Here is a 26,413-nt window from a genome sequence, read left to right as displayed (position 1 = left end):
ACTGTTAGGAGGTTACATTGAAACTCCACAAGTCCAAATTGTGAGACCTGTAATCCTCGTATACATCTGAATGGATGCCATCAGCATGAACTACAGTGTACCTCAGCAAAAAGCAACTCCTGCTCTTGTCCCCATGCCCAACACAAGCCTTGAATGTTGGTCAATGAATGGTCTGCTGGACTACCAGGGTGTTACAAAGCTTTTTAGAGCAGTTTTGCATTTGCAGTTAGATAATACATAGCTTGTAGCTGAAGCGCTACTTCACAAGGAAGTACACCACTATAAATATTCACAACCCTCAATTACCTTAATTCTCATAAATACCTTAAAGTCTTTTGCATGCTTGCCCTGTATATCTCAAGCTGTCGCACAAAGCTGAGATCTGCATCATATAAGACAACGTATCTTGGATCCACTTCATGCAGTACTCTGGTAAGTGCATAGGGGTCAGTGCAGCCTTGCAAAGGATGGATGACAGTGAGGGGCTCCTTCAAGACACCGTAATAACAGTCTGAAGGCAAATTCAACTGCAGGTCTTCATAGTTCGGTTCTTCTACACCGCTCTCTATGCTCATACTTTCCTCTCTATCCTGATCTTTGACATCATCTTCCTCCGCTTTACCAACCATCTGTGTTAAAGTCAGTTCAGTCTTCTTTAAATTTCTTTTCTGTTTATTTGTGCCTTCTTTTGTCGTCTTTGCACGAGCATTTTTCCCACTTGCACCTGAATCCTTCTTCTTGACAGTTTTTCGGTTCTTCAGCCACAGTTCAGCAGCTTTTTCATCTTTCCCGAAGGTTTTGTTGTACAGCCTCATCAACAGTGCTTCGGCCCCCACTGCAATATATTCTCTCAGCTGAGCACAGGTACGATCATCGCTGGCACAAATCAATACACGGCCTGACAAGATAAGAAAATGAAAAATATCGTAGTTATGCAAGATGACCAGATCCTACTTAAAATTTAACTGTAAGAAAAATATGAATGAGTTTATAACTTCGAAAGACTCAAAGCCTTTAAAAGGGTTTTCCAGGATTTTACTATTGACGATTTATCCTTTGGATAGGTCATCTGATTGGAGAGTGTTTGACACCCGAGACCCCCCGCTGCCTTCTCCTTACTCACCAAGCACAGGACCGTACATTGTATAGTGGCTGTGTTTGGTATCGCAGGTCAGCCATATCCACTTGAATGGGACTGAGCTGCTCCTAGGCCGCGTGACCGATGAACGGGTCGTCACTCAGCCTAAGGAAAAGCAGAGAGAAGGCCATGGCGCTACTGCCTGTGCCTCTGCCTTATCGAACAGCTGATCGGCTGGGGTCCCAGGTGTCGGACCCCCACCAGTTACTAATGATCTATCCTGAGGACAGTTCATCAGTATATAAATCTTGGAAAACCCCTTTAAAGGAGTTTTCTAGGAAATGGTATTGGTGACCTAGCCACAGGATAGTTAATCAATATCACATCGGAGGGGATTTGAATAACAGCACCCCCGCCAATCAGCTGTTTCAGGAAGCTGCGGCTCTCACCGGAGCTCTGGTGAGCGCGGCAGCCTCCTGGGCGCTTACCAAGCACAGCGTGATACTCATATAGTGGCTGTGTTTGGTATTTGGTATGACCAACATACAGTGAAGTCTCATGGCCTAGGAAGAGGCCGTGGCATTCGAGGAGCGCTCCTCCTCTTATAACAGCTGATCGGTGGGGGTCCCGAGTGTTGGACCACCACCAATCTAATATCCTCAGAAAAGGTCAGCAATATTAATTATTGGATAACCCCTTTAACCTTTTTCTTTAACACATAGTTTAAATGACCAATAAAATAATTTTATAATACTGTTTCTGTAGTTTATATAGTATATTATACCTTGAAAATTCTTCTCTCTAGGTTGTCTGAGTGGGCAGTCTCGTCCTGGTGATGCTAGTGCTATGCACAGCATATATTGAAACAAGTCTGCTCCTCCTCCCCTCTCACAGCATGAAGTGAGAGAGAGGCTGCAGCTGCATTCTCCTCTTCTAGGTCTTCTATTTACTGCATTACTCTAAATCAGGGGTGCACAACCTGCGGCCCGGGGGCCACATGCGGCCCTCGATATCATTCTTTGCGGCCCCCAACCATCTGGTAACAGATTTGTATGCCTATGTCTAGTGTCTGCTCACATGTATCTTTCATGTATTTCCCCATTAGATGGGAGTACTAGAAGTGTAACCAGACATTAATGATATATACTGTATGTTTAATATGCCATAAATACAGTATTTCAGTTGGTAATACCTCCTTTAAGTTATATTTTCGGCCCTTGGAATTGGTTCAGGCTGACAATGTGGCCCCAAACCAGAAAAGGTTGGGCACCCCTGCTCTAAATAGATATTTTGACCCATTTTTGTTAACATTTTATTTTTTATTTTTCAATGTCACTATCTATATTAAAAATTTATATAATCTTGCAATTTTCACACAAGCCACTAGGCCTAAAATAGGTTAAAGGGTTTGTGCAGGGGTTTTATATTGATGATCTATCCTCAGAATAGATCATTAATATCAGATCGAGGGGTGTATGACATCCGGCAGCTGAAGATAGGTCATCAATATAAAACCCCTGCATAACACCTTTAAGACTTCCTGTCTTTTGGAAGCAGCTACATGGGCCATAGAAACAATGTACAGGAGCTAACCCCATTGACTTCTATGGGAGAGTATTCTAGGCATGCTCTGTGCCCTGTGCAAAGGTCATGGTGTAGTAGATAAGCTGTGATATCACCAATTGTGAATGGCGAGTACTGTGTTATCTACCGTATACAGGGGTGTTACCGTCATTGTAATTCTGCCTGTGGTGATAATGTGATGGCTACTGAAATGTTTCCTATACAGAACAGGAAATGATGTCCTATTGTTAGACCTAGTGGACAGTGTGAAAATTGCAGGATAATATACATTTCTATTAACGCGTACTTGAGTTTTCAAAAGAAGTTTGCATAAAGGCTGTGCTTCTTTGTACAATCAAGGAGCAAGTCATGTTTGGGCTTCTCTAATGTCTTTCAGCCATATTATTCCCTGTATCAGCTGCACAACTAGATGCATTTCAATCAAAAGCAGGGGGTGCATCCTATCCCTTCTGTGAAATTTTCTAGCACTGTACTGCTGTGACGTCCTTTTCTTTACTTCCCATTAAGTTGGCTTTCAGCTCTGGAGCTCTCATAATAGTTAAAGAAGGGGACATCACACTTACAGACACGCAGGAGGCTCCTATAATCTTCAGAAGCAGTTCTTTTATCAGGCTCATGATTTCAGTTAGCTCTGACACACACCCATTTCTGTGAGACGTCTTCTCAGTCTCGGTTACTATTGAATTACCTTGCCTGACAAAAGGCCATAGACTGCAATTTAGATGCAAGTGAGACCCCTAGTCGGCCATGACTTTTTTCAAGTGGATACAGACATATTTATAAAAATAAAGTGATTAAAAAATGTGTTAGTTACACGATTTTCTATTAAATAAAATTGCGTGAAAGTACTTTTTTAAGTGATTTTTTTAAATATAGTGACATGGGGAAAAACTAAAAATCTAAAATTCTAAAAAAATAATAAAAAAAAGTGGTAGGTAACATGGTAACAATAGGTAATTTTCTGATGACATATTCCATTTAAGAACATTTGAAGCAAGCCTTCAGACAGGTAAGGGGAGAAGCTGCTGGAAGAGTTTTTGGAACATACATGTTTACTACGGATTTATAAAAAAAAAGTGAAATTGGGAATTCATGCAGTGTGACATGTATGTCCAGTACTTGTTTTGGACAGAGTGTTAACCGAAATTATTCCCTGCAGTGATAATTATCACTACAATCACTGCGTGGAGGTGGCAACCACATAAAAGATATGAATATAGGCAGAATTAGCTATATTTTGTAATGTTAAGGTGGTTTTCTCAGACCTAAATATTGATGACCTGTCCTCTGGATAGGCCATCAGTATCTGATCAGTGGGGGTCCGACACTCGGGACCCCCGCTAATGAGCTGCTTGAGAAGGTACCGCAGTAGAGCTGCAGCCTTCTCTCAGCTTTCCCTAGGCCAAGTGTCAACACGTTCATCGGTCACATGGCCTAATGGGGCTAAGCTGCGATACCAAGTACAGCCGCTACACAATGTACAGTGCTGCTGTGCTTGGGGAGCTGAGAGAAGGCAGTGGCGCTCACAGGAGCAATGCCTTCTTAAACAGCTGATCGGTGGGTGTCCCGGGTGTCGAACCCCCCCGATCAGATACTGATAACCAATCCTGTCAATCGGCCTATTACACAAGCCAATGCACAGTGAATGGGGAAGGATGATCATTACCACAGTCATTCCTCTTTCATTTTGTTATATTGGATTATTAGCAGCATATGTGCTGCCGATAATTGTACATTCATCCTGATATAATATGCAAATCAGCCAACAAATAATGGATTCCATGTTTATCGGCTGATCGGCGGCACGATTATAACTGGCCAGATATCGGGAATGAGCGTTCCTATGAACACTTCAGTAGCAATTGTCCCGAATATTGTGCGGTGTATTAGGGGCTTAAAGGGATTTCCCGGTAAATAGGGTTTTAAAAAGTTCCTGCAGCATAGCCCCTGAAACCGAAGAGTTATACTTACCTGCTCCCGGTCGCTCTGGTCCTCCACCTTTCAGCGCTGTTTACACCTGGCAGTGTATGGACATAGTACACATGCACCTCTAGAGCCAATAAGTGGTCACAAGCAGCATGTCACCGCTGAAGCCAATCATTGACTGGAGCCACGTATGTGACCATGTCCATGCATTGTCAGGTGTAAACAGCGTAGAGACCAGAAGATGGGGCAGTGCGGAGGACCGGAGCGTCATGGAGCAGGTAAGTATGAATCTTTTATTTCAGTCCCAGGCTATGAGCTGTGCGCTACGATTGGCCAGCGCTGCAGCAAGGCACACGCCTAATACAAAAACTCCGCCCAGTACAAAAGAAGGAGCTGCAGACACCGGAGCGGCGCCCAGACATACTAGTAAGTGCAGGGGCACCCCTGGGTGCCGCTCTGCCCACTGATATTGTTAGTTTTTAAAATAGTGAAAGGTCCTCTTTAAATAATATGGTTGAAAAAAAAATAGACACACGTCCATCAAGTTCCACCAAAGGATGGGTGGGGGGATGGGGATATACAGTACATTCTAGGAAAGTGGAGTGAGAACTTGACTTCTACACATTTAAATAAGCATTAATGTTATTTAATTTTAAGAATTAATTTATTGAAAAGGAAATTCCGGTGAAATTCAGTGAATAAAATGAGATGTAAAATGGCCATACACATACAGTATAAGCCTATACCCACCAAGAACTAAAGGCAGCTCAGAAGCCTAGCACAAAACATAGATTGTGTTTTCACCATAATTACATAAAATCAGTTTCAAAGTTTCAGTCTGTTTTAAAGGGCTTCTGTCACCCCACAAAAGTCATTGTTTTTTTTTGGGCTAGTTACATTACTTATAGCGCGATATAGGAGAATATAATCTTGTCACTTACTTTCATGCGGCCGTTTCTTTAGAAAACGAAGTTTTATAATATGTAAATCCGGTCTCTACCAGCAAGTAGGGCGTCTACTTGCTGGTAGCCGCAGCAGAAAACCGCCCCCTCGCCGTGTTGATTGACAGGGCCAGCCGTGATCTCCTCCTCCGGCCGGCCCTGTCAGTATTTCAAAAATCGCGCGCCTCTGTTCATTCGGCGCAGGCGCTCTGAGATGAGGAGGCTCGTCTCCTCAGAACTCCCTCAGTGCGCCTGCGCCGATGACATCACCGAAAGAGAAGACGAAGTAATGTAACTATCCAAAAAAAAATAATGACTTTTGTGGGGTGACAGAAGCCCTTTAATGAAAATGAACTTGATTCCAGATATCTAAAGAAACAATGCAACAATCCTCATGAAAACATGCCAGAAGATGCCAGATATGTGATCTTGCACTTCACAGAGCGCTGTCGGGTTAATGCTAAAAATATAACTTCTCATTTAACAGTCTTGGTGCCAGATGTCAGAATGGAGAATTTACTTAAGGAGGTGCATGTGGTCCGCTGCCGACATCCTCCATTGTATGCATTTTTGCTGGCGATTGCCGTTAGCAGTGGAACATGTGTAATAATATTACAGGTTATAGGCCCGGCGGACTTCGACAGGAGAGGTGGCCGTAACCAGGGGAGACTAAAGACAACAAACAGGTAAGAGGGACTTATTTTCTTAAAAAGGGTGGGAATTGTGTAATTAAATGTATTTATAAAAATGATCACTGTCAAATCATTAACAGATTTAACAGTGATCATTGTGATGGGAATACCCCTTTAACACCTTAAGGACCAGGCCATTTTTTGCAAATCTGACCAGTGTCACTTTTAAGTGGTGATAACTTTAAAACGCTTATCCAGAACATTCTGAGAGTTTTTTAGTCACATATTGTACTTCATGACACTGGTAAAATTAAGTTAAAAAAAAAAATCATATTTATAAAAAAAAAAATTACAAAATTTGCCCAAAATTTGGAAAAATTAGCAAATTTCCAAGTTTCAATTTCCCTACTTCTATAATACCTACAAAAATAGTTATTACTTTACATTTTTCATATGTCTACTTCATCTTAGGATCATTTTGGGAATGACATTTTATTTTTGGGGGACGTTACGAGGCTTTGAAGTTTAGAAGTAAAATCTTGAAATTTCTCAGAAATTTTTAAAAACCAACTTTTTAGGGACCAGTTCAGGTCTGAAGTCACTTTGTGAGGCCTACATAATAGAAACCACCCAAAAATGACCCCATTCTACAAACTACACCCCTCAAGGTATTCAAAACTGATTTTACAAACGTCGTTAACCCTTTAGGTGTTCCACCAGAATTAATGGAAAATAGAGATACAATTTCAAAATTTCACTTAGTTGGCAGATTTTCCATTTTAATATTTTTTTCCTAGTTACAAAGCAAGGGTTAACAGCCAAACAAAACTCAATATTTATGACCCTGATTCTGTAGTTTACAGAAACGCCCCATATGTGGTCGTAAACTGCTGTACGGGCACACGGCAGGGCGCAGAAGGAAAGGAATGCCATACGGTTTTTGGAAGGCAGATTTTGCTGGACTGTTTTTTTGACACCATTTTAGAAACTACGGGATAGGGTGGAAGTTTTGTTGGTACTAGTTTAGGCATACATATGATTTTTGGTTGCTCTATATTACATTTTTTGTGAGGCAAGGTAACAAGAAATAGCTTTTTTGGCACAGTTTTTTTTTTGTCATTTACAACATTCATCTGACAGGTTAGATCGTGTGGTATTTTTATAGAGCAGGTTGTCACGGATGCAAGTTTGACACAATGATTTCATTTTTAAAACAAAAAATAATAATGTTTTAGTGTCTCCATCGTCTGAGAGCCATAGTTTTTTTTCCGATTATCTTAGTTAGGGTCTTATTGTTTGCGGGATGAGATGACGGTTTGATTCACACTATTTTGGGGTGCATATGACTTTTTGATCACTTGCTATTACACTTTTTGTGATGTAAGGTGACAAAAAATGGTTTATTTAGCACAGTTTTTATTTTACATTTTTTTATTTATTTTACATCTGAGGGGTTAGGTCATGTGATATTTTTATAGAGCCAGTTGATATGGACGTGGTAATACCTAATATGTATACTTTTTATGTATTTAAGTTTTACACAATAACAGCTTTTTTAAAACCAAAAAAATGTTTTAGTGTCTCCATATTCTGAGCCATAGTTTAATTTTTTGGGCGATTGTCTCAGGTAGGGGCTAATTTTTTGCGGGATGAGGTGACGTACGCCTCTTTGATCGCTTGCTGTTGTACTTTTTGTGATGTAAGGTGACAAAAAATTGTTTATTTAGCACAGTTTTTTTTTTTTTTTTTTTTTTTTCACGTTGTTCATCTGAGGGTTTAGGTCTTGTGATATGTTTATAGAGTCGGTCGATACGGACGTGGCGATATCTAATATGTCTACTCTCCCCCTAATTTTTTTCTACTTTTTTTTTCACTTTATTTTTTGTCTCACTTTGGGGGGTCTCATCCTTTACAATGCATTCCAATACTTCTGTATTGGAATGCATTGGCTGTAATTACTCATACAGCTTCCGGCCTGTGAGATCCAGGGGGCTGGATCTCACAGGCTCATCACTGGAAGGTAGCGCCGATGCCTAAGGAAGGCATTGCGCTGCCTTCCATGCCATCGGGTCCCCCCTACAGCGCCATGGGGACCCGATGGCACCGCCGCCGCAACATGAAAAGCTGCAAACCACAGGTCTGAATTGACCTGCGGTTTGCGGCGATTGCCGACGGGCGGGGGGGGGGGGACCCCCCGCGCATTTAGCCAAGGTGCCTGCTCAATGATCTGAGCAGGCACCTTGTTCCGATCACCGCGCGGCGGTGATCGGAAATACACAGGGCGTGCCAGGACATCAGGGCGTATCTGTACGACCTGTGTCCGGAAGAGGTTATAGAGATCTACTAGGGTGAATAGTATTTTTACACTCTCCATTCTAAGCTATGCCTCTTGCATAGCTCAGTATGGGGATTGCCATTACAGGCCTGGATCGCTTCAGCGCAATGGCAACCAAACGGAGCCCCACGATTTCACTGTGGGGGCTCCGATCAGAGGGCAGCGGGAAACGTATCCCTCTGCCTTCAGCCGACGCCCGCCGTGTATGGAGTAGGCTCACTGCATAGGCCCACTCCATACATATGCTCCCCGGCACCCCTATCGCTCCCTATCCCTGCGTGGCCTCCACTGCATCTCCCTGTCATGCAGATCAAATCATCCGGCGATGGGGCGGAGGGGTGGGGTGATGGTGAAGGAGCAGCCAATAGAAGGCCGCAAGGGTGACAAGCCTCAAGGGGGCAGGTAAGTATAATGTATACGAGCGGATCGGGCATTGGAGGGGATCCTTTAGAATTTGGATAACCCCTTTAAACAATCTTACCTGGTCCACCGAGAGCATCACTGGTCTTGTTCTCCATTTCAATCTCTTTCAGAACCTCACTCAGAGCTTCCCACTTAGGATTGCTTTCTAGAACCAACTCTCTCTTTCCATCTGATGCAAAAATGTATAACGGAAAAAATCTATTTTAATTTGTACTGAGCGGAACTTACTATGAAGTCTATAAAGCTCAATAAATATGTAACATTAAAATAAGTAACGTAAATTATGTTTTAATATTTACGAAGGTTGTGTGAATTAATAAATTTTTCCAATTTTCTGATACAAATTGGGGCAGATTTATAATGCATAAAACAACCTATCACAAGGCAGCTTTCATTTTTAAAGAGCAGAATATGAAATCAATCTGCTATGATTGGTTGCTATGAGTAACTGACAGTTTACAGAGGCTTATGTCATATTTATTGCATATCATGAATTTTGTACTCTTTTGGCGGCTTATGTGTGTCCCTATTTAGGACTTGGTGATTATAGGTATGTGTGTTGGACGTATTGTCGGTCCTAACACAATGTTGTAATTATATACAATGTTTTTAATTTTTGCTTTGCGTTCTAAATATATTATAGATTTTAATATCAAGATGTGCAGCCTTTGTATGCGGTTTTGCTTTTTCTCATTTTATTCAGAGGCTGTAAACCCATACACATCTGGGCTTGCCCTCAGCTGAGAAGTGGATACAATTGTATCCAGTCTAGGCAATGCTCTGAGCTAAACAACCTGGCCTCCAGACTGATACATTGTAACAAACCAGCAGAGAGGTTTGTGCAGCTGCTGCTGATGTGTTTAGCTCACAGAGTACTGTCTAGACTGGATTCAATCATTCACTAGACGTTCACTTTTCTTTGAAGCGGAGGTTTCACTTACCCCGTTTCTCATTTGGTTCATCAGTTTTACATTTTTTGGTAGATTTAGAGTCAGGAACGCTATAGACCCGGCCTCGAGCATGAACAAACATAGACGTACTCGAGTCAAGAAACAGCCACCCTAAAAAGAAACATTTAAAGATGTTAAACATATTCAGCCCTAAAATAAAACATTTACCTTATGACAAAAGCATTTTTAATGTCTTCGAAATTATTTGGCAGTGCAAAAGAATTTAGTTTTTTTAAAATCATTTTTATAATTTTTTTAATCATGATTTTTATTGACATATCTGCACTGTAAACTCAGGCCATTTTAAAAGGGTTTTCCAAGACTTTAGAACTGATGACTCTGGATAGAAAGGGGGTTAGTCAGCACCTCCCAGTGCGCAGGTGCACGCTGCCATGGCAAAGACCTAGGGAAAAAAGAGACAATGCAGCAGCACCCTGCAAATCGGATAAAGTACTACAATGCCATAGTCACAAAAATTATAGTGCTAATACTACGCTTATTTATAAAGTGAGATGCTTGGCCAATGCATTTTGTACAAAACCATCGGAGCCCGTCTGCCGTACGTCAAGGCGATCTCTGTTAGACGGGTCCTAACACTAAATACTACCCGTTATGCACCATAATGGCCGCCATAAAATTCAGGGAGTGTTGGATCCACATGCATGCTGGATCCACTCTGCCTTTTACCATTTTTGGTGCCATAATGGCCTCCATTACAAGGGATGCAGGTACCAATATGCATGCCGAGCCCACTCTATACCTTTCCTTGTGCCAGACAGCTTCCAATGAATGTAGTGAGAGCAGGCTAAAGCTTTATACTGAAACTAATTAAAATCAGCCTATGGGGCAGACAGGCTGATCAGGAGTCCACAACTCGCTGGAGTGCCACATCTCCAGCATTGTAAATCTGCAAATAAAGGGGGTTAGTCAGCACCTCCCAGTGCTGGATTTTAATAGAGGCCATTATGGCACCAAAAATGGTAAAAGGCAGAGTGGATCCAGCATGCATGTGGATCCAACACTCCCTGAATGGCGCATAACTGGTAGTATTTAGTGTTAGGACCCCTCTAACAGAGATCGCCTTGAAGTACGGCAGACGGGCTCAGATGGTTTTGTACAAAATGCATTTGCCAAGCATCTCACTTAATAAATAAGCGTAGCATTAGCTCTATAATTTTTGTGACTATGGCATTGTTGTACTTTATCCTATTTGCAGGGTGCTGCTGCATTGTCTCTTTTTTTCCTCTCCTCTGGATAGGTCACCAGTATCTGATCAGTGTGGGTCCTGACTCGAGTCGGGACCCCTGCCGATCAGCTGTTTGAGAAGTCAACAGTGCTCCCATGAGCACCGCGGCCTTAGCCCTGCTCATCAAATCAACACAGCAGCTGCCCACTTACCTGCAAATATAGATATTATTTATAAAAATTGGTGTTACTGGTTGGGGGTGTGCCTACACAGTTACATACTGTCCATTCAGTGCTGACAGTGTCAAAAGTGTGAGGATACACCTCAACAGAAATGAATGGAGGGTGTCAGCGCATGCACAATGCGCCCTTCACCACTTTCAGGGCTCTGTTTAGGAGATAGGTGCTAGGTACCTAGCACCTATCAGACAATGGGGGCATATCCTAGCGATAGGTATTTCAGTTGCAGCAAATAAAGCTTATTAATTACATTTGTTATATAATTTTCCAGTATGGGTTTTGTATTAATTGATGCTGCGATCATATAAATTTGCAAGGTCTATTTGCTGGCAATGAATGGGAGTCTTCAATGTTTACATACAAAGGGTGATAGAGAATTTCATTAACTAGAGAACTGTGTGGTTTTTATCATAAGATCGTTTTTAAAACATTGTAGGAAGGCACAAGGGACCATCGTGGATGATAGGTATGTGTCACCGAAGTTCCTGGCCTGGGTGAAGTAAGAGCCAGTATTTCATGTGTCAGCGGCAGTAGCTGGTTGACACTTTGTTATTTAGTATAGCTGTGAATAGCTGATCCGGGATGGCTCTTACTGTGAGTAGTCATAGTGGTGGGTGGGTGACTACCCCCCACGTTCTAGGCTGGGTCTTGACTGGCCTACAAAAAACAGCCAGCAGTGTCAGGTGGGGGTGATTACCTCTCTCTGACAGTGGAGCTCTGTGGAGTGCTGTGTGGGATCAGAGTCTGATCTGGAGTTGCTGTGCCTGAAAGACTGAAGACAAAGCGAGGTCCACATACACCCTGTGGGGTTAGAGTACTGTGCAAAACCATACCTGTCTGATTCTATAGATACGGGACTTTATTGTTTCTTTAACACTGGCTGGAGCAAGCTGGTCACTGACGTTTACTGCCTTATTGTCAAGAATAAAAGACAACTGTTGCTTTGCTTTCACCGCTAAAAGAATGCTGCATTCTTATCTGAAGGCTACCATTGGGGCAGATCCCTACAACATGAAGGATCCTATACAATGACAGCAAGCAGAGATTTTGAAAACCTTGAGGATTTAATTATATTACACATAAGGTATGCTTTCATTATAAAGCTTTATAAGATTATACAGTAATATCCCTTTAAGCTGCAAAATGACTAACTAATTTGAGACTGTACCTGAATTTTGCCCAAATGCTTTTTCACTGGCTCTCATTGACTCCAGCAGATTCAGGAATGTCACACAGTCGTACTGAGACAGGTACTGTAAAAGAGTGCGGAGGATTTTTAAATCCTGAACCAACGATTTCGTTTTGGCTCCAAGCTGATGCCACAAGGGGTCCAAGTAATGGCGTATAGTCTAGAACATAAAAACACACATTAATGCTTAATAATGGTGACCTCTTCTATTTACGCACCCACCAGCAGACTGGTCCCAGTGATGCCCTGAACACATCTGGATGTTGCATATAACTAAAGAAAATAATAAAAATAGGAAGCCAAAAGAATAAGGGGGGGGGGGGGGAGTTTGTATTGCGTTTCAAAATTCCCATAGATGTATAGCTAACATCTAGAGGTGGCATTTAAAAAAAAAAAAAAAAAAAAAAAGCATACAAAAGTCTGCAAAAACTATGTCTGACAACAGCCTTAAAGGGCTTCTGTCACCCCACTAAACCTTTTTTTTTTTTTTTTTTGCTTACTTATAATCCCTACACTGCGATTTATGGCTACATGATCTAATTAATCATTTTGGTCCTGTAGATTTTGTTAAAAACGTGCTTTTAAAATATGCAAATTACCTTGCTACCAGCAAGTAGGGAGGCTACTTGCGGGTAGCAGCCGCATCCTCCTATCCTAAAGATGCCCCCTCTGCATTGTGATTGACAGGGCCAGGGAACGGAATCGTTCTCTGCTGGCCCTGCCTGTTTGCATTCAAAATCTGGCGCCTGCGCCGCGGCCGTACCTGTCTTCAATCGGCGCAGGCGCACTGAGAGGCGGCCGCTCCATCCTCAATGCGCCTGCGCCGATGACGTCACATCTACACCCGGCGCAGGCGCATTGAGGATGGAGCGGCTGCCTCTCAGTGCGCCTGCGCCAATTGAAGACAGGTACGGCCGCGGCGCAGGCGCCAGATTTTGAATGCAAACAGGCAGGGCCAACAGAGAACGATTCCGTTCCCTGGCCCTGTCAATCACAATGCGGAGGGGGCGTCTTTAGGATCGGAGGATGCGGCTGCTACCAGCAAGTAGCCGCCCTACTTGCTGGTAGCAAGGTAATTTGCATATTTTAAAAGCACGTTTTTAACAAAATCTACAGGACCAAAATGATTAAATTAGATCATGTAGCCATAAATCGCAGTGTAGGGATTATAAGTAAGCAAAAAAAAAAAAGTTTTGTGGGGTGACAGAAGCCCTTTAATACGGAAATAGTCTATATTAAATGCTGTAAAAATAGTTTTTCACCCTGACTTTGTTATACCATTATTATTGGTCACATTGGTTGCTTTGCATTTAAAGGGCAATTACACCTAATGTTGTAAGGGATTAAAAGAGGTTGTTTCACTTCACCAGTTCAGGGCTGCCACTCCTCACTAGCCCTAGACTTCCTGATATGTAGGGGGGGGGGGTTAACTGAAATTTTTATTGATGGTATAGGCAAGGCTGAGGTGAGTCAATGATTGGCTAAGGCGCCTGCATGCGAACGTGTGCACCCCATGGTCGTGCTGCGGCCGCAATGCACAAACACAGTCCATGGGGCAGCCGCAGCGGATCACGGACCTATTCAGTTGAATGGGTCCGCGATCCGGCCGTTCCGCAAAAAGATAGGACATGTTCTATCTTTTTGTGGAAAGGAAGTACGGGGCGAAACCCCACGAAAGCACTCCGTAGTGCTTCTGTGGGGTTCCTTGCTTCTGTTCCGTAATGCGGAATGCCCACAGAACAGCATCCGTGTATTGCGGATCCGCAAATGCGGTTCGCAATATGGCAACGGGAAGCACACGTTCGTGTGCAGGGGGCCTAAGAGGGCAATTCAAGCCAGTTCCTGTATGCTGAGCTTAGAACCAGGCAGTGGAAAGCAGCAGGACCAGAGCAGTGTCAGTACAGCAACAACAGGGGATCAGTAATGATCATTTTTCATTTTTAACCCATTTCACCACTTAAAAAAAAACTAAGCAAATAAAAAAAAATTCCCCTGGAAAACCCCTTAAAGCGATTCTGTCACCAAGTTTTAGGTTATAGAGCTGCGGACATGCATGGCTAGATCGCCGCTAGCATGTCCGCAGTATACCGGTCCTATAGGGCTGTATGCTTTTATTTTCTTTAAAAAAGGATTTTAGAGATATGTAAATTAGTCTTGTAAGGTGACCAAGGGCCTGTACGAACCTTCCTGGTGCCCAGACCCGCCTGCCTGTGAAGGAGCCCAGCACCGCCTATGTCCTCCGAATCTCCTCCTTTCATCACTGTTAGATAGTCGTAATCTCGCGATGCGCGAGCTCGCGCATGCGCAGTTCCTTCCGTGAGGCTGATGCCAGCACAGGGAAGGAACACTATACCGGCACTGCGCATTGCGAGATTACGACTATCTAACGGTGACGAAAGGAGGAAATTCGGAGGACGTAGGCGGTGCTGGGATCCTTCACAGGCGGGCGTGGCTGGGCACCAGGAAGGTTCGTACAGCCCTTTGGTCACCTTACAAGACTAATTTACATATCTCTTAAATCCTTTTTTAAAGAAAATAAAAGCACACAGCCCTATAGGACCTGTATATTGCGGACATGCTAGCGGCGATCTAGCCGTGCATGTCCGCAGCTCTACAACCTAAAACTTGGTGACAGAATCCCTTTAAAGCTTGTCATTAGGTAGCTGATGGACAAATGACTCTAGGACAAGTTATCGACCTCTAAGAGAATTCACTGTATGTTCATTGGAGTCTTTCATATAGTTGACTTGAAGAATATTATATTTATGACCATGTAACATCACAGACTCTCATTGACCACTGAATACATTTTACAGAAGTAACATATGCACTAAAAGCACATGAAAAAAATACCTTTTCAAAGGCCCCGCCAATGGCATTCTCTAGGGACAGATCTTCCACTTCTAGAGCAGGATTGTAACGTTTGAGCTCCCTCAGGCACTCGTTCATTATATCCAATATGGATGCTTGTATAGCCAGCATGGCTGGGGTCATTGTGATGTGCAGCTCCACCACTTCAGGCTTGTGTTTCTCCAGAAATGAATTCACAGACACATGAAACCTTCAGAAACAAGGATTTGAATAGATGACATCACATGGCATTAGTCAATGCATACTGGTGGATACTGTAGCAAAGTTGGTACTGCAATTTGCAACAGATGTGATTGCAAGCAAAATTTCCATTGTGCAGAATCAGCCACTTGGGACCATACCTTCCTTCTACCATTTGAAAATGTACTTTCCAGGAGTCCATTAGTTCTAGAAGCAGGAGTCAATATGTCCCACCTTACTTCAACTTCATTACAGCAATGAAAGATGCTTCACTTGATGCCTTTCATTTCTATGGATGGACAGTGGTCCAAACCTACTGAGGCTGCTGCTTAACAAGTGGTGTCTCTAAAGTTCTCCATAATAATATATTACAGGGGAAACCTTTTTGAGAGTTCCCCATATGTGTTTATTGTGAACTATCATTACAAGACAGTCGTGGAAATCAATGGGCAATGGTTCTCCACTCTGGCTCACATCTGTTATATCCATCTGTCCTAATGGAGCACATGGTTAGGGGTTGTCTTCAGCAGACAACCTCTTTAAGAAATCTGTAGCCGAGAGCTCCAGATCCATCACGCAGAAAAATCTATCCTGCACGGCCCCAACGGGCACAGAAGGTAGCTCAAGACCGGATAAGGGTAGGACAAGGGCACATACCATCTTTCCCAGCTCTCCTGATCAACCGGAAGCCCCAGAGCCCCTATTATCTGCGGCAGTCAGGGCGGACTAACCCGCCATTGACTCGCGGTGATAATCTGAAGCCATCCTTAGGCGACATAGCGCCCATCCTCTAGAGCTGTTGCGCTTTCAATATCATAAGGCTGCGGCCTCCTCCCAGCTGTAATATAAGAACAGGTGAAGCTGCGGGGTACCGCAAGAACAAGTAACCCCCCCACTGTTGAAAAGCCATAATTAACAGGCGCACCCATACTTTCACGCAGTCTGGAAGGATTACTCTGCAAGCAGAGCTTCAGAACAGGTCTCTGCTACTTATATTACTATTTTACAGCCAGAAGCTGTTTGTTGCCCACAATATATTTATACTATACTAACAGAGCCTGCATTTTTATTGTCTCCCACTGGACTGGGGAAGAGCTGCAGGAGACATCTCTGATTTTGTATTTGGGCATCCGCGTATGCTTATTACAAGCACAAGTCAACTTATTACATTACCCATTACTGGATCCTCATACCGTGGATCTTACTCTAAATCTACTATAAACATTATATACTCAGCACCCTAACTGTTCGTTTGGGTCACTTTGATCTGATTCCTCATGTAATACAACTGAAATTGCGACTCCGCTGATCTCTTTACATTGTAGCTCGACCTATCCAGCAAATAGCTATTTGCTATTAATAAGGGTCCTCGAACCCTAACACGCAATCAAACGCCATCTTCTTCGGCGCATACGCCTGAGGACCCTATTATGGATTCTTCAAAGGCGACAGCCCAGGCTATATCTGACCTATTAATGCCTACTATTGATACTAGGTTGGCGTCCTTTCAGTCTTCATTGGACCTCATTGTCTCTCAAGTAACAGCTCATAACACCCGCCTATCAGAAGTTGAGCAGAGAGTTTCTGATGTGGAGGACAAGGTCCACGCATGTCGTTAACAATTGGAAGAAAAGGAGCTTGTCACCCGGCAAAACAAGGTGGACAACTTAGAAAACCGATCCCGGAGTAACAATTTGCGCCTTGTTGGAATTCCTGAGTCTGTTTGTTCCAATTAACTCTTATGGTTTACTTCAGAATGGCTACCTCAGGAGTTAAAGTTAGGTCGGGGATTCTTCCTACAAAATACAGGTGGAACGTGCTGACAGCTCTTCAAAACAGAGACCTGTTATCTTTCGAATCCTTAACAATCAGGACAAAATCAGAATTATGACAGCCTTTCACCAAGCTTCCTCAGTCCACTATGGGAATTCCAAGTTCCTTATTTCAGGACTTCTCAACAGTAGCGGAAAAATGGAGAGCATTCAACCCTGTCTGTAAGCTTCTACTGGACAAATCAATCCGCTTGACTCTTCAATATCCTGCCAATATCCGTTTCCCCATGGGTGACAAAACATGGGTGTTTAATGACCCCCAAAAGGCCCTAGCCCATCTTCAGGTCGGGCTACACCCTCCTCTCCTACCGCACCTACTTGAATGTGGAGTCATAAGGGACTTTTAGTTTCAGTTAATATTTAGCTTACTTTGATTAGTCTGCCTAATCTGATCCCCGATTATGGGGATTGCATTTTTCTATGTTTTGTTCTTTGGTACGATGGTGCTGCTCTCACAGGTTGATGGGCAGCATGGTGGTAACTTGTTTTGTTCCGAATGTTGTTATAGAGGGAAATCCTGTGCGCACCACTTTGGGGGGACCTTGTGAATTCCTGGGGAGGGTGCCTGCTCACTGGGATGGGTTCTCTTCCCTTTTTGTTCTACTAAACTCATATACATTTTGGCCGCTTACAGGAATAGGTTAAATGGCGACTACTTCCAATGTCACTGCGTCCACCATTTCCACTTTAACTTGGTGTACCTGGAATACTAATGGTCTTAACACTCCAGTCAAACGTAGAAAGGTGTCGAACCATTTGCATAAGCATTGCGCATGAGCGTCCAGTAACGTGGCAAAAAAATACCCAGCTCCGCAGAGGCTGTCCTAAAATCACACATTGTATTTTTACAGCAAACCCATTGGATCAAAGGGAAACATCCTCCTCTACGCACTAAAAAGTTCCCAACCTGCGTTGAGGCTTCCTTTTCAAGGAAGATGAGAGGAGTTGCTATTTTGTTTAGCTCCCTCATCCAACACAAAATTCTGGATACTATTGAAGACCCAGCGGGCAGGTATCTCCTGGTAAAGGTTATTATTGAAGGTACAAGCTACTGTCTAGTAAATATATATGTTCCTAATTCCTCAAATAGGGCCTTTTTTGCATAGTTGTTGACGGCTCTAGCCAGCTGGGAAGTAAACATAGTCATAGTGGGGGGCGACTTTAATGATGTTCACGATATATTACCAGATAGATCTCAACAGCGTAGATCCTTTCCCAATACTGTCACTAACGCTATTCAAACACTCATGGATCATTTAGATCTGATAGACTCCTGGAGATTACTACACCCCACAGACTCAGATTATACCCACTACTCAAATGTCCACAATTCTCATTGATTATACATACTTCTATTCATCTGAAATCTTCTTGAATTATGGATATCTATATTTCAGATCATGCCCCTGTCATTTTTGAGTTAGCGTTAACTACGCCTATTCCACTTTCCAAAAGATGGCGCTTCCCCTCATACCTATTTCATTCTGCAGACTTTAAATCCATGCTTTCTGGTCGACTTATGCCTTGGACAATGAGAGACATAGGGAAAACCATCAACCTTTTTTGGGCAGCCTCAAAGACAGTTATCCGAGGACAGTTTATTTACTATTCCCTCATAAATGGAAGAAGTTGGTGGCCTCAATGACCTCCACCCTACCCCTACCTCAGGCGTATAAGCGATTTAATCTTTGTAACACTCCTGAAACAAAACAACAATATCTAAATGCTAAAATGGAGGCAGAGACAGTTGCTCATGAGCGTGCACTATTAGATGTTAATTACCAAAATCTCCAAACTAAAGTTGAATACAGGACCTTTCATATCTTATCCTATGGAGATTGGAGAATAGTTCAAATCCTTATTTGAAATCGCTATACACTGCACCCTCTGAAGACACACCTACGAGGTCCCCTTTTCTCAGTGATAATCTGTTACCTACCTTGACAGATGACCATAGACTAATTTTAAATACCCCTATTAGTCAAGATGAAATCACAGCCACTATCAAATCTCTCAAGCTCTCTAAAGCACAAGGTCCTGATGGCTTTGGGAGCGAATATTATAAATTAAGCACAACTTTGAGCCTTCACCTGTTCTCTCTGTATAATCACATTATTTCTTCTAGCACTAATCCTGATTGGTTTAATGATGCCTGCATAACGGTTCTCCCAAAACCAGGTAAAGATCACCTACTGGTGGAATCATACCGTTCCATTTCACTCTTGGGGGGGTGTCTTAATTTCCCTGACATTTTACTATATAACCTAGCTGCCAACTTTCGATATGTTGTTGACTGGATGCGAGCTAAATCCCATTTTGCAAATGTAGACATGGAAAAACAATTTTTCCCTCACATCTCACTATTGGCACTCCTACATTTACCTAGAGTTACGCTTCCTTCTAACATAAATGAATTCCCTGTTTTATGGAATACTATTCAGGTCTGGCATAAAGTAAAGGAAACTCAGTAAACTAAATGGTATGCATACCTTCTTTAAAATCTTTATAGGTCAAGGTCACCCAGAGTTTTTGGGGGGCAGACCACCCGGGATATACACCACCTTGGCTTCACAAGGATGTGTTTGGATTTTGGATCTGTTAGATTCCAGCTACTCCGTTCTTCTCTTTACAGAGGCTTCTCAACGGTTTCCAGCATTCACCCATAGCCAATTTATATATCTACAAGCCCGTAGTTTTGCTCAACAGTGTCTGAATGGTATCCCGAGAGACTCGAGAGGGGCCTGCCTCGACATATTTCTTAAAAGGGTCTCCTCTACCAGCACGATTTACAGATTTCTCAAATCCTTAATAGACTGGCATGTAGTTACCAAAGGTCCGGGGAAGTGGCTCAAGGATTTTTCAAGTCTTGACGTAAAAAAACTATTAGATGACACTTAAAAAATTCATAAACACTCTCCAATCAGCAGCTATATGGCATTACTGATCTTCCATAGGGCGTATGTGACACCGAGCATTAAAAATAAAATGTCTCCTGACTGCACCTTTTCTTGCTCTAAATGTAACATACCAGACACAGATTTATACCATCATTTATGGGGTTGCACATATGTTCAAGATTTGTGGGAGCAAGTAAGATCTCATATACTAACACACAATATATCCTTCACTATCACTCCTCAGTGGGTTATCTTTAATATATTATCCGATGAACAACACGGTCTCTCTAGAAGTAAGAAAGTGTTATTACATATCTGGGCGGCTGCCACGCGGAAAAGCATTTTACATCAATGGTTAGACCCAGAAACACCCTCTATCCCTTTTATCCAAGCCAAGATAACCTATTTGTTTCATATGGATTGGATCTTTGCATTATCGGATAAAGAAAAGATGACCAAACAATTTTTTGAAAAATGGTCTTCATTTATGAATAATCTTTCCAATTCCAGCCTGCACAGCCCACAGCCGAGGATCAGGAAGAAGATAGAGAGAGCGCTGGTGGTCAGGAGTGTCGTCGTCCAGGAGAGGTAAGTGGTTTATTTTATTTTTTTGCGCTGATGGCAGGGGGCTGATATATGAGGCTGGGGGGCTGATATATGGCATTAGGGGGACGATAATACGGCATTGGGGGGACGATATGAGGTCTAATTGAGTGAGGGTCTTATTAACATTGGGGCTGTCAGCTGAGGTCTGATTAACATTGGGGTCTGACCTGAGGTGTAATTGAAAATATTTTTTTCTTATTGTCCTCCTCTAAAACCTAGGCGCGTCTTATGGGCCGAATGTAGCAATTTACACTGATATGTGTATCAGTGGGGAGGGAGGAGGGGCTGAGGGCCGGCATCTTGTTTTGTAATGGCAGCGGGCCCGGTGGAGTCACTGTATTTTATTACATCGGGCCCCGCTCACTGTACTAATCATATAGGCAATGTTAAACTGTAGAATTCCTCTCCAATCCAGCCTGTAGTACTTACTACAATCTTCCGTAGCAGGTAGAAGGCGGCAGTGTAACTCACTACGTCACGCTCCGCCCACTTTTTGAATGAAGCAGGGGGCGAAGGCGCATGACGTAGTGAGTTACGCTGCCGCCGCCTGGCCTCCTGCCTGCTATGGAAGGCCCCCACTCTAACACTAAGTTTGCTGAGGTGTACAACCCAGATAAAAATGTCTGTGTAGAAGAGTCCCTATTACTGTTCAAAGGGAGGATTAGATTCTGCCAGTACCTGCCTAGCAAACGGGCAAGGTATGGCATAAAGATATACAAACTTTGTGAGAGTAGCTCCGGGTACACCCACAAGTTCCACATTTCCAAAGGGAAAGTTTTCCGGATAGAATGCCCAGAATGTCCCCCCATCCTAGGAGTTAGTGGGAAGATCGTGTGGGACTTACTGCACCCACTGCTGGATAAGGGTTATCACCTCTATGTGGATAACTATTACCAGCATACCCCTATTCATATCCCTAACTGGCAGAGGTCCTGTGGCTTGCGGCATAGTGCACAAAAATCAGAGAGGTCTCCCTAGATACCTGGTAGGGCAAACACTGAGAAAGGATGAAAGTAGGGCTCTCCTCCATGATAACATGCTGGTAGTTAAGTACAAGGACAAGCGGGATGTCCTTTTACTGACCATCACACTAACACCAGCTCCTCTGCTCAACCACTACCCCCAAACCAGTTTGTATCCCTGAACTACAACCGGCACCTGAGAGGGGTGGATCTTTCAGATCAACTTCTGAAACCCTACAGTGCCACACGAAAAACAAAAGTGTGGTACAAAAAGCTGGCCGTACACATTGTACAAATTGCAATGTGCAATGCGTACGTGCTATTTGAATCTGCAGGCCACACAGGAACTTTCATTCAGTTCCAAGAGATGGTTATCAAAACCCAAATTTTTCAAAGCCAGGCCTGGAAGGGTCCCAGTACTTCAGGAAGTCATGGTGCCCGTGTTGTACCAGGGCAAAATGTTCCAGGTCAAGTCCCCCAGAGAGCAAGGAAGGGAAGGACCCAAAAAAGATGCAGGGTGTGTTACAAAAAGGGGATAATGAAAGACACCATTTACCACTGCGAAACCTGCCCTAAAAAACCTGGCCTGTGCATGTAGGAGTGTTTTAAAAATCTACCACTCATCCATGGAGCATTAATTTAATTTCATCCATGATGTACCCTGTAGTTTTACCACCTTATATCTCTGATCTATAGCTTACAGATCTACTTTTCACCAACCACTACATATTTATTTCTGTGAAAGACCTATTAGGTCAAAAGTACCCTTTCCACCACTTAAAATGTTCATACTCTTTCCAAAATGGGGTCACTTCTTGGGGGTTTTAATTTCTGGGGACCTAAGGAATCTTTTAAATGCGACATGGCACCTAAAATCCATGTCTGCCAATTCAGGCCTGCCCGCAAAATCCATACAGCAAGCTACAAGCAAATATGGGGTGTTTCCTAAATGGGGAACACATACTGGGGGGTGCATTTTCTCCTTTAACCCCTTGTCAAAGTGAAAAATTAGGGTCTGCTAGTAATTTTTCATTTTCACAAATGTGTGCTTTGAAATCCTTTAACAAGTGTTTCTGCCTTCTGCGAGACACCTGTTTGGGGAAAAGTACCATTTCCACCACTTAAAATGTCCGTAAGGGGGTGCTCTTTCCACTTCTTGGGGTGTTTTTAATTTGTGGGGACCTCAGGAATTTTTTTAAATGCGACATGGCACCTAAAATCAATGTCTGCGAATTCAGGTCAGCAAAATTTGAGTTTGACTCTAGAGCCTTGCTGTGCGCCCATACATCATTTATTGAGCAGATATGGGGTGTTGCCGTATTCAGGGGAAAATAAGGAACAAAATGTGGGGTGCATTTTGTCTTGTTACCCTTTGGGAAAGTGAAAAATGTGGGTGTAAAGCAACTTTTTTTTCACTGCCAAGTGTTTCCTAATTCTAAGAAACACCTCTGAGGTCAAAGCGCTCACTACACACCTTGAAAAGATTCCTTGAGGGGTGTAGTTTCCAAAATGGGGTAACTTTTTTGGGGTTTCAACTGTAGGACCACCTCAGGGTGTCTTCATATGCGACATAGCTCCCAAGTACCATTCCAGCTAAATCTGCTCTCCTAAAGCCATATGGTGCCCCTTCCACTCTGAAGCCTGCTGTGCCCATACATCAGTTTTTGAGCACACATGGGGTGTTTCTGTAAACTCCAGATTCATGGTAATAGATTTAGAGTTTTGTTTGACTGTTAACCCTTGATGTGTTGCAGAAAAAAAATAGGTTAAAAGTAAAAATCTGCTAAAAAAAATATAAGTGAAACTTTGCAATTTCATTCCCATTTTCCTTTAATTCTCGTGGGGCACCTAAAGGGTTAACAAAGTTTGCAAAATCAGTTTTGAATACCTTGAGGGGTGTAGTTTCTAAAATTGGGTGATTTACGGGTGGTTTCTATTATGTAAGCCCCACAAAGTGACTTCATAATTGAACTGTTCTTTAAAAAATTGGGTTTTGGAAATTTTCTTAAAAATCTTAAGATTTTCTTCTAACGTCCCAAAAAAATAAAATGTAATTTTAAAATGATCTAAACATGAAGTACACATACAGTATGGGAAATGTAAAGTAATTACTTTTGGAGGTATAACTATTTTAGAGAAACTGAAATTTGCTAATTTTTCCACATTTTTTGTAAATTTGGTATTTTTAGAAAAATAAAAATTTTATATTTTGACTCAAATTTACCACTGTCATGAAGTACAATATGTGACAAGAAAACATACAAACATCATGTGACCAATGAATGTTATGTCATTGGCCTAGGTAGAGGCTGCAGCACTCACAGAAGCACCACAGCCTCTTCCAACAGGCGGACCCTCCCACAATCCGATATTGACAACCTATCCTGAGGCTATCCTTGCAGAAAAGCCCTTTAAAGCGACACTTCTCCCTGATATACAACTAAGCATTAAAGGGGTTACTCACTTTATAGGACAGATCTTCAATATCAGATTGGCAGAAGCCCGACTCCCGGCAGCTGTTTGAAGAGAAAGGAGCCGTCCCCGAGGATAGGCCATCAATATAAATAAGGTGGACAACCCCTTTAACTGCATTTTCTCAGTCGTCTCATATTTTCTGAGCGTTCACAGAACCGTGTGGCATTATCTCTCCTTGCAGAACGCACACAAATAATTCATTTCCAACAGATTATAACTCATTTTACTACTTCAAAGTAGAACATAAATCCCTCTTTGTGAACTGCAGCCAGATCCGTTCTAGTCTGCAACCTTTTATTCGTGGTCACTAATGCTTGGTGGACTAGAGGGAAGGAAAATCCACCATCTGGAAGAAGATGCAGACAGCAGCCAAAGTGCCCCAAATAAGCCAGATGAACAGGGGAGAACTGGCGTGGAGTCAGCGATTTCCAATGCAACGAGCTCCGAGACACAGAACACCGCAGACACAACAGCATCCAGTGATCAAAAGACTTTCTTCATTAACCTTGACATTGTTTTATGGTTAATGAAGACTCATTGTGCCATTTAGAGAAGGAAGTAACTGAATCCATGCTTCCCTGCTCTGTTCAATCCAGCTGGATCCATGACAGCACTGGAGAATTTCAGGGAAAAATACAAAAATAAAAAACACCCTTTTCTGTGATAAGTATAAGTGAAAAAAACTTCCCGTTATTAAAATATATTGCATTTTAATGATTCGGTCAGGGCTTTAAAAGGAAAAGAATGCTGCTGAGCCTGCAAATATATACTGGGAGTTCAACACGGGGAGCGACAGAGGAGCCAGCTAAATCGGCACTGATGATGATTTATAGACATTCATCATAAAAGGTCCAATGTATGGAAAACAGATATTTTTTTTAAACAGTCAACTTGATCATTTCTCGTGTGTGTGTCTGTACATATACATATATACACACACACATATAAGAAAAAATAAGTGAACTCAAATTTAAAGGGCATCTGTCAGCAGATCTGTACCTAGGACACTGTCTGACCTGTTACATGTGCGCTTGGCAGCTGAGGGCACCTTTTTGGACCCATGTTTATATGTGCCCGCATGGCTGAGAAAAATGATGTTTTAATATATGCAAATGAGCCTGTAGGCGCAACAGGGGCGTTACCATTACACCTAGAGGCTCAGCTCTCTCTGCAACTGCTGCTCCCTCTGTGCTTTAATTGACAGGCCCAGGTGTGATGATGTTTTCACTGCCTGCCCCTGTTAATCAAAGTGCAGAGGGAGCAGCAGTTGCAGAGAGAGCAGAGCCTCCAAGTGTAACGACAACGCCCCTGTTGCTCCTAGAGGCTCATTTGCATATATTAAAACATCATTTTCCTCAGCAATGCGGACACGTATGAACATGGGACCAACACTGATGTCTTGAGCTGCCAAGTGCACATGTAACAGGTCAATCTCATAGGTACAGAACTGCTGACAGATGCCCTTCAATAACAAGTACATTTGCAGCAATCAACACTGAAGATGAATTTGTGATGTGTACCTAGGCTAAATCCACAGAACATTATGGAACAGCCCAGTTGGTCCAGCATTGGCTTCTTCCCCAATGTCGTACTATGATGCTGTGATAAAAAATAAAAAAAATGAACACTGTACAACACCACCACCACCAAAACGTAATCTCAACTATGAAGCATGCTGAAGGGAGCATCATGATTTGAGGCTGCTTTGCTGCCCCAGGGTCGGGACTCCTTGCATTGAGGACACAATGAATCCTCAGGTATATTAAACAAAATGTAAGGCCAGCAGTCCATGACCTGAATAGATGCTCAGCGATGCAGCAGGACAATGACCCAAAACACACAAGTAAATCAAACCAAAGAATGGTTGAAAAAGATGAAGATTTGTGTTCTGGAATGGCCAAGTTGTAGTCCTGACCTTTAAGGGGTATTTTAGTTGTGGCAAGTTATCCCCTATCTACATGAAGGAGTGTTGAGCAAATTGAAGTGTCTGAAGTGGACTTTGATCCGAATTTCAGGGAAAATTTGATTTACTGCGAAGCTGAATTTCCTCGTGCTTCGTGGTAATGAATCAATTTTCCCTGAAATGGGGTAAAAAAAAAAAATCGTA

At 42.7% G+C, this 26,413-nt stretch overlaps 1 protein-coding gene across 1 annotated transcript in view; it reads right to left on the bottom strand.

Moving 5' to 3' along the window:
* The window catches only part of ERCC4 (ERCC excision repair 4, endonuclease catalytic subunit), a 63,744-nt gene that overhangs the window by 19,897 nt on the left and 17,434 nt on the right, over positions 1–26,413 (bottom strand). Inside the window, exons 6-10 of the mRNA XM_044304795.1 lie at positions 15,337–15,544; positions 12,463–12,643; positions 9,861–9,980; positions 8,978–9,088; positions 325–898 (exon numbers count right to left, since the gene is read on the bottom strand). Coding sequence (XP_044160730.1) covers positions 325–898; positions 8,978–9,088; positions 9,861–9,980; positions 12,463–12,643; positions 15,337–15,544 — 1,194 coding nt within the window. The remainder of the gene's footprint in view (positions 1–324; positions 899–8,977; positions 9,089–9,860; positions 9,981–12,462; positions 12,644–15,336; positions 15,545–26,413) is intronic.

The sequence above is a fragment of the Bufo gargarizans genome, chromosome 8 (assembly GCF_014858855.1).
Source record: "Bufo gargarizans isolate SCDJY-AF-19 chromosome 8, ASM1485885v1, whole genome shotgun sequence".
Lineage (NCBI taxonomy): Eukaryota > Metazoa > Chordata > Amphibia > Anura > Bufonidae > Bufo > Bufo gargarizans.
The sequence above is the reverse complement of the archived record's forward strand: the minus strand, read 5'-3'. Positions and strand labels throughout refer to the sequence as shown.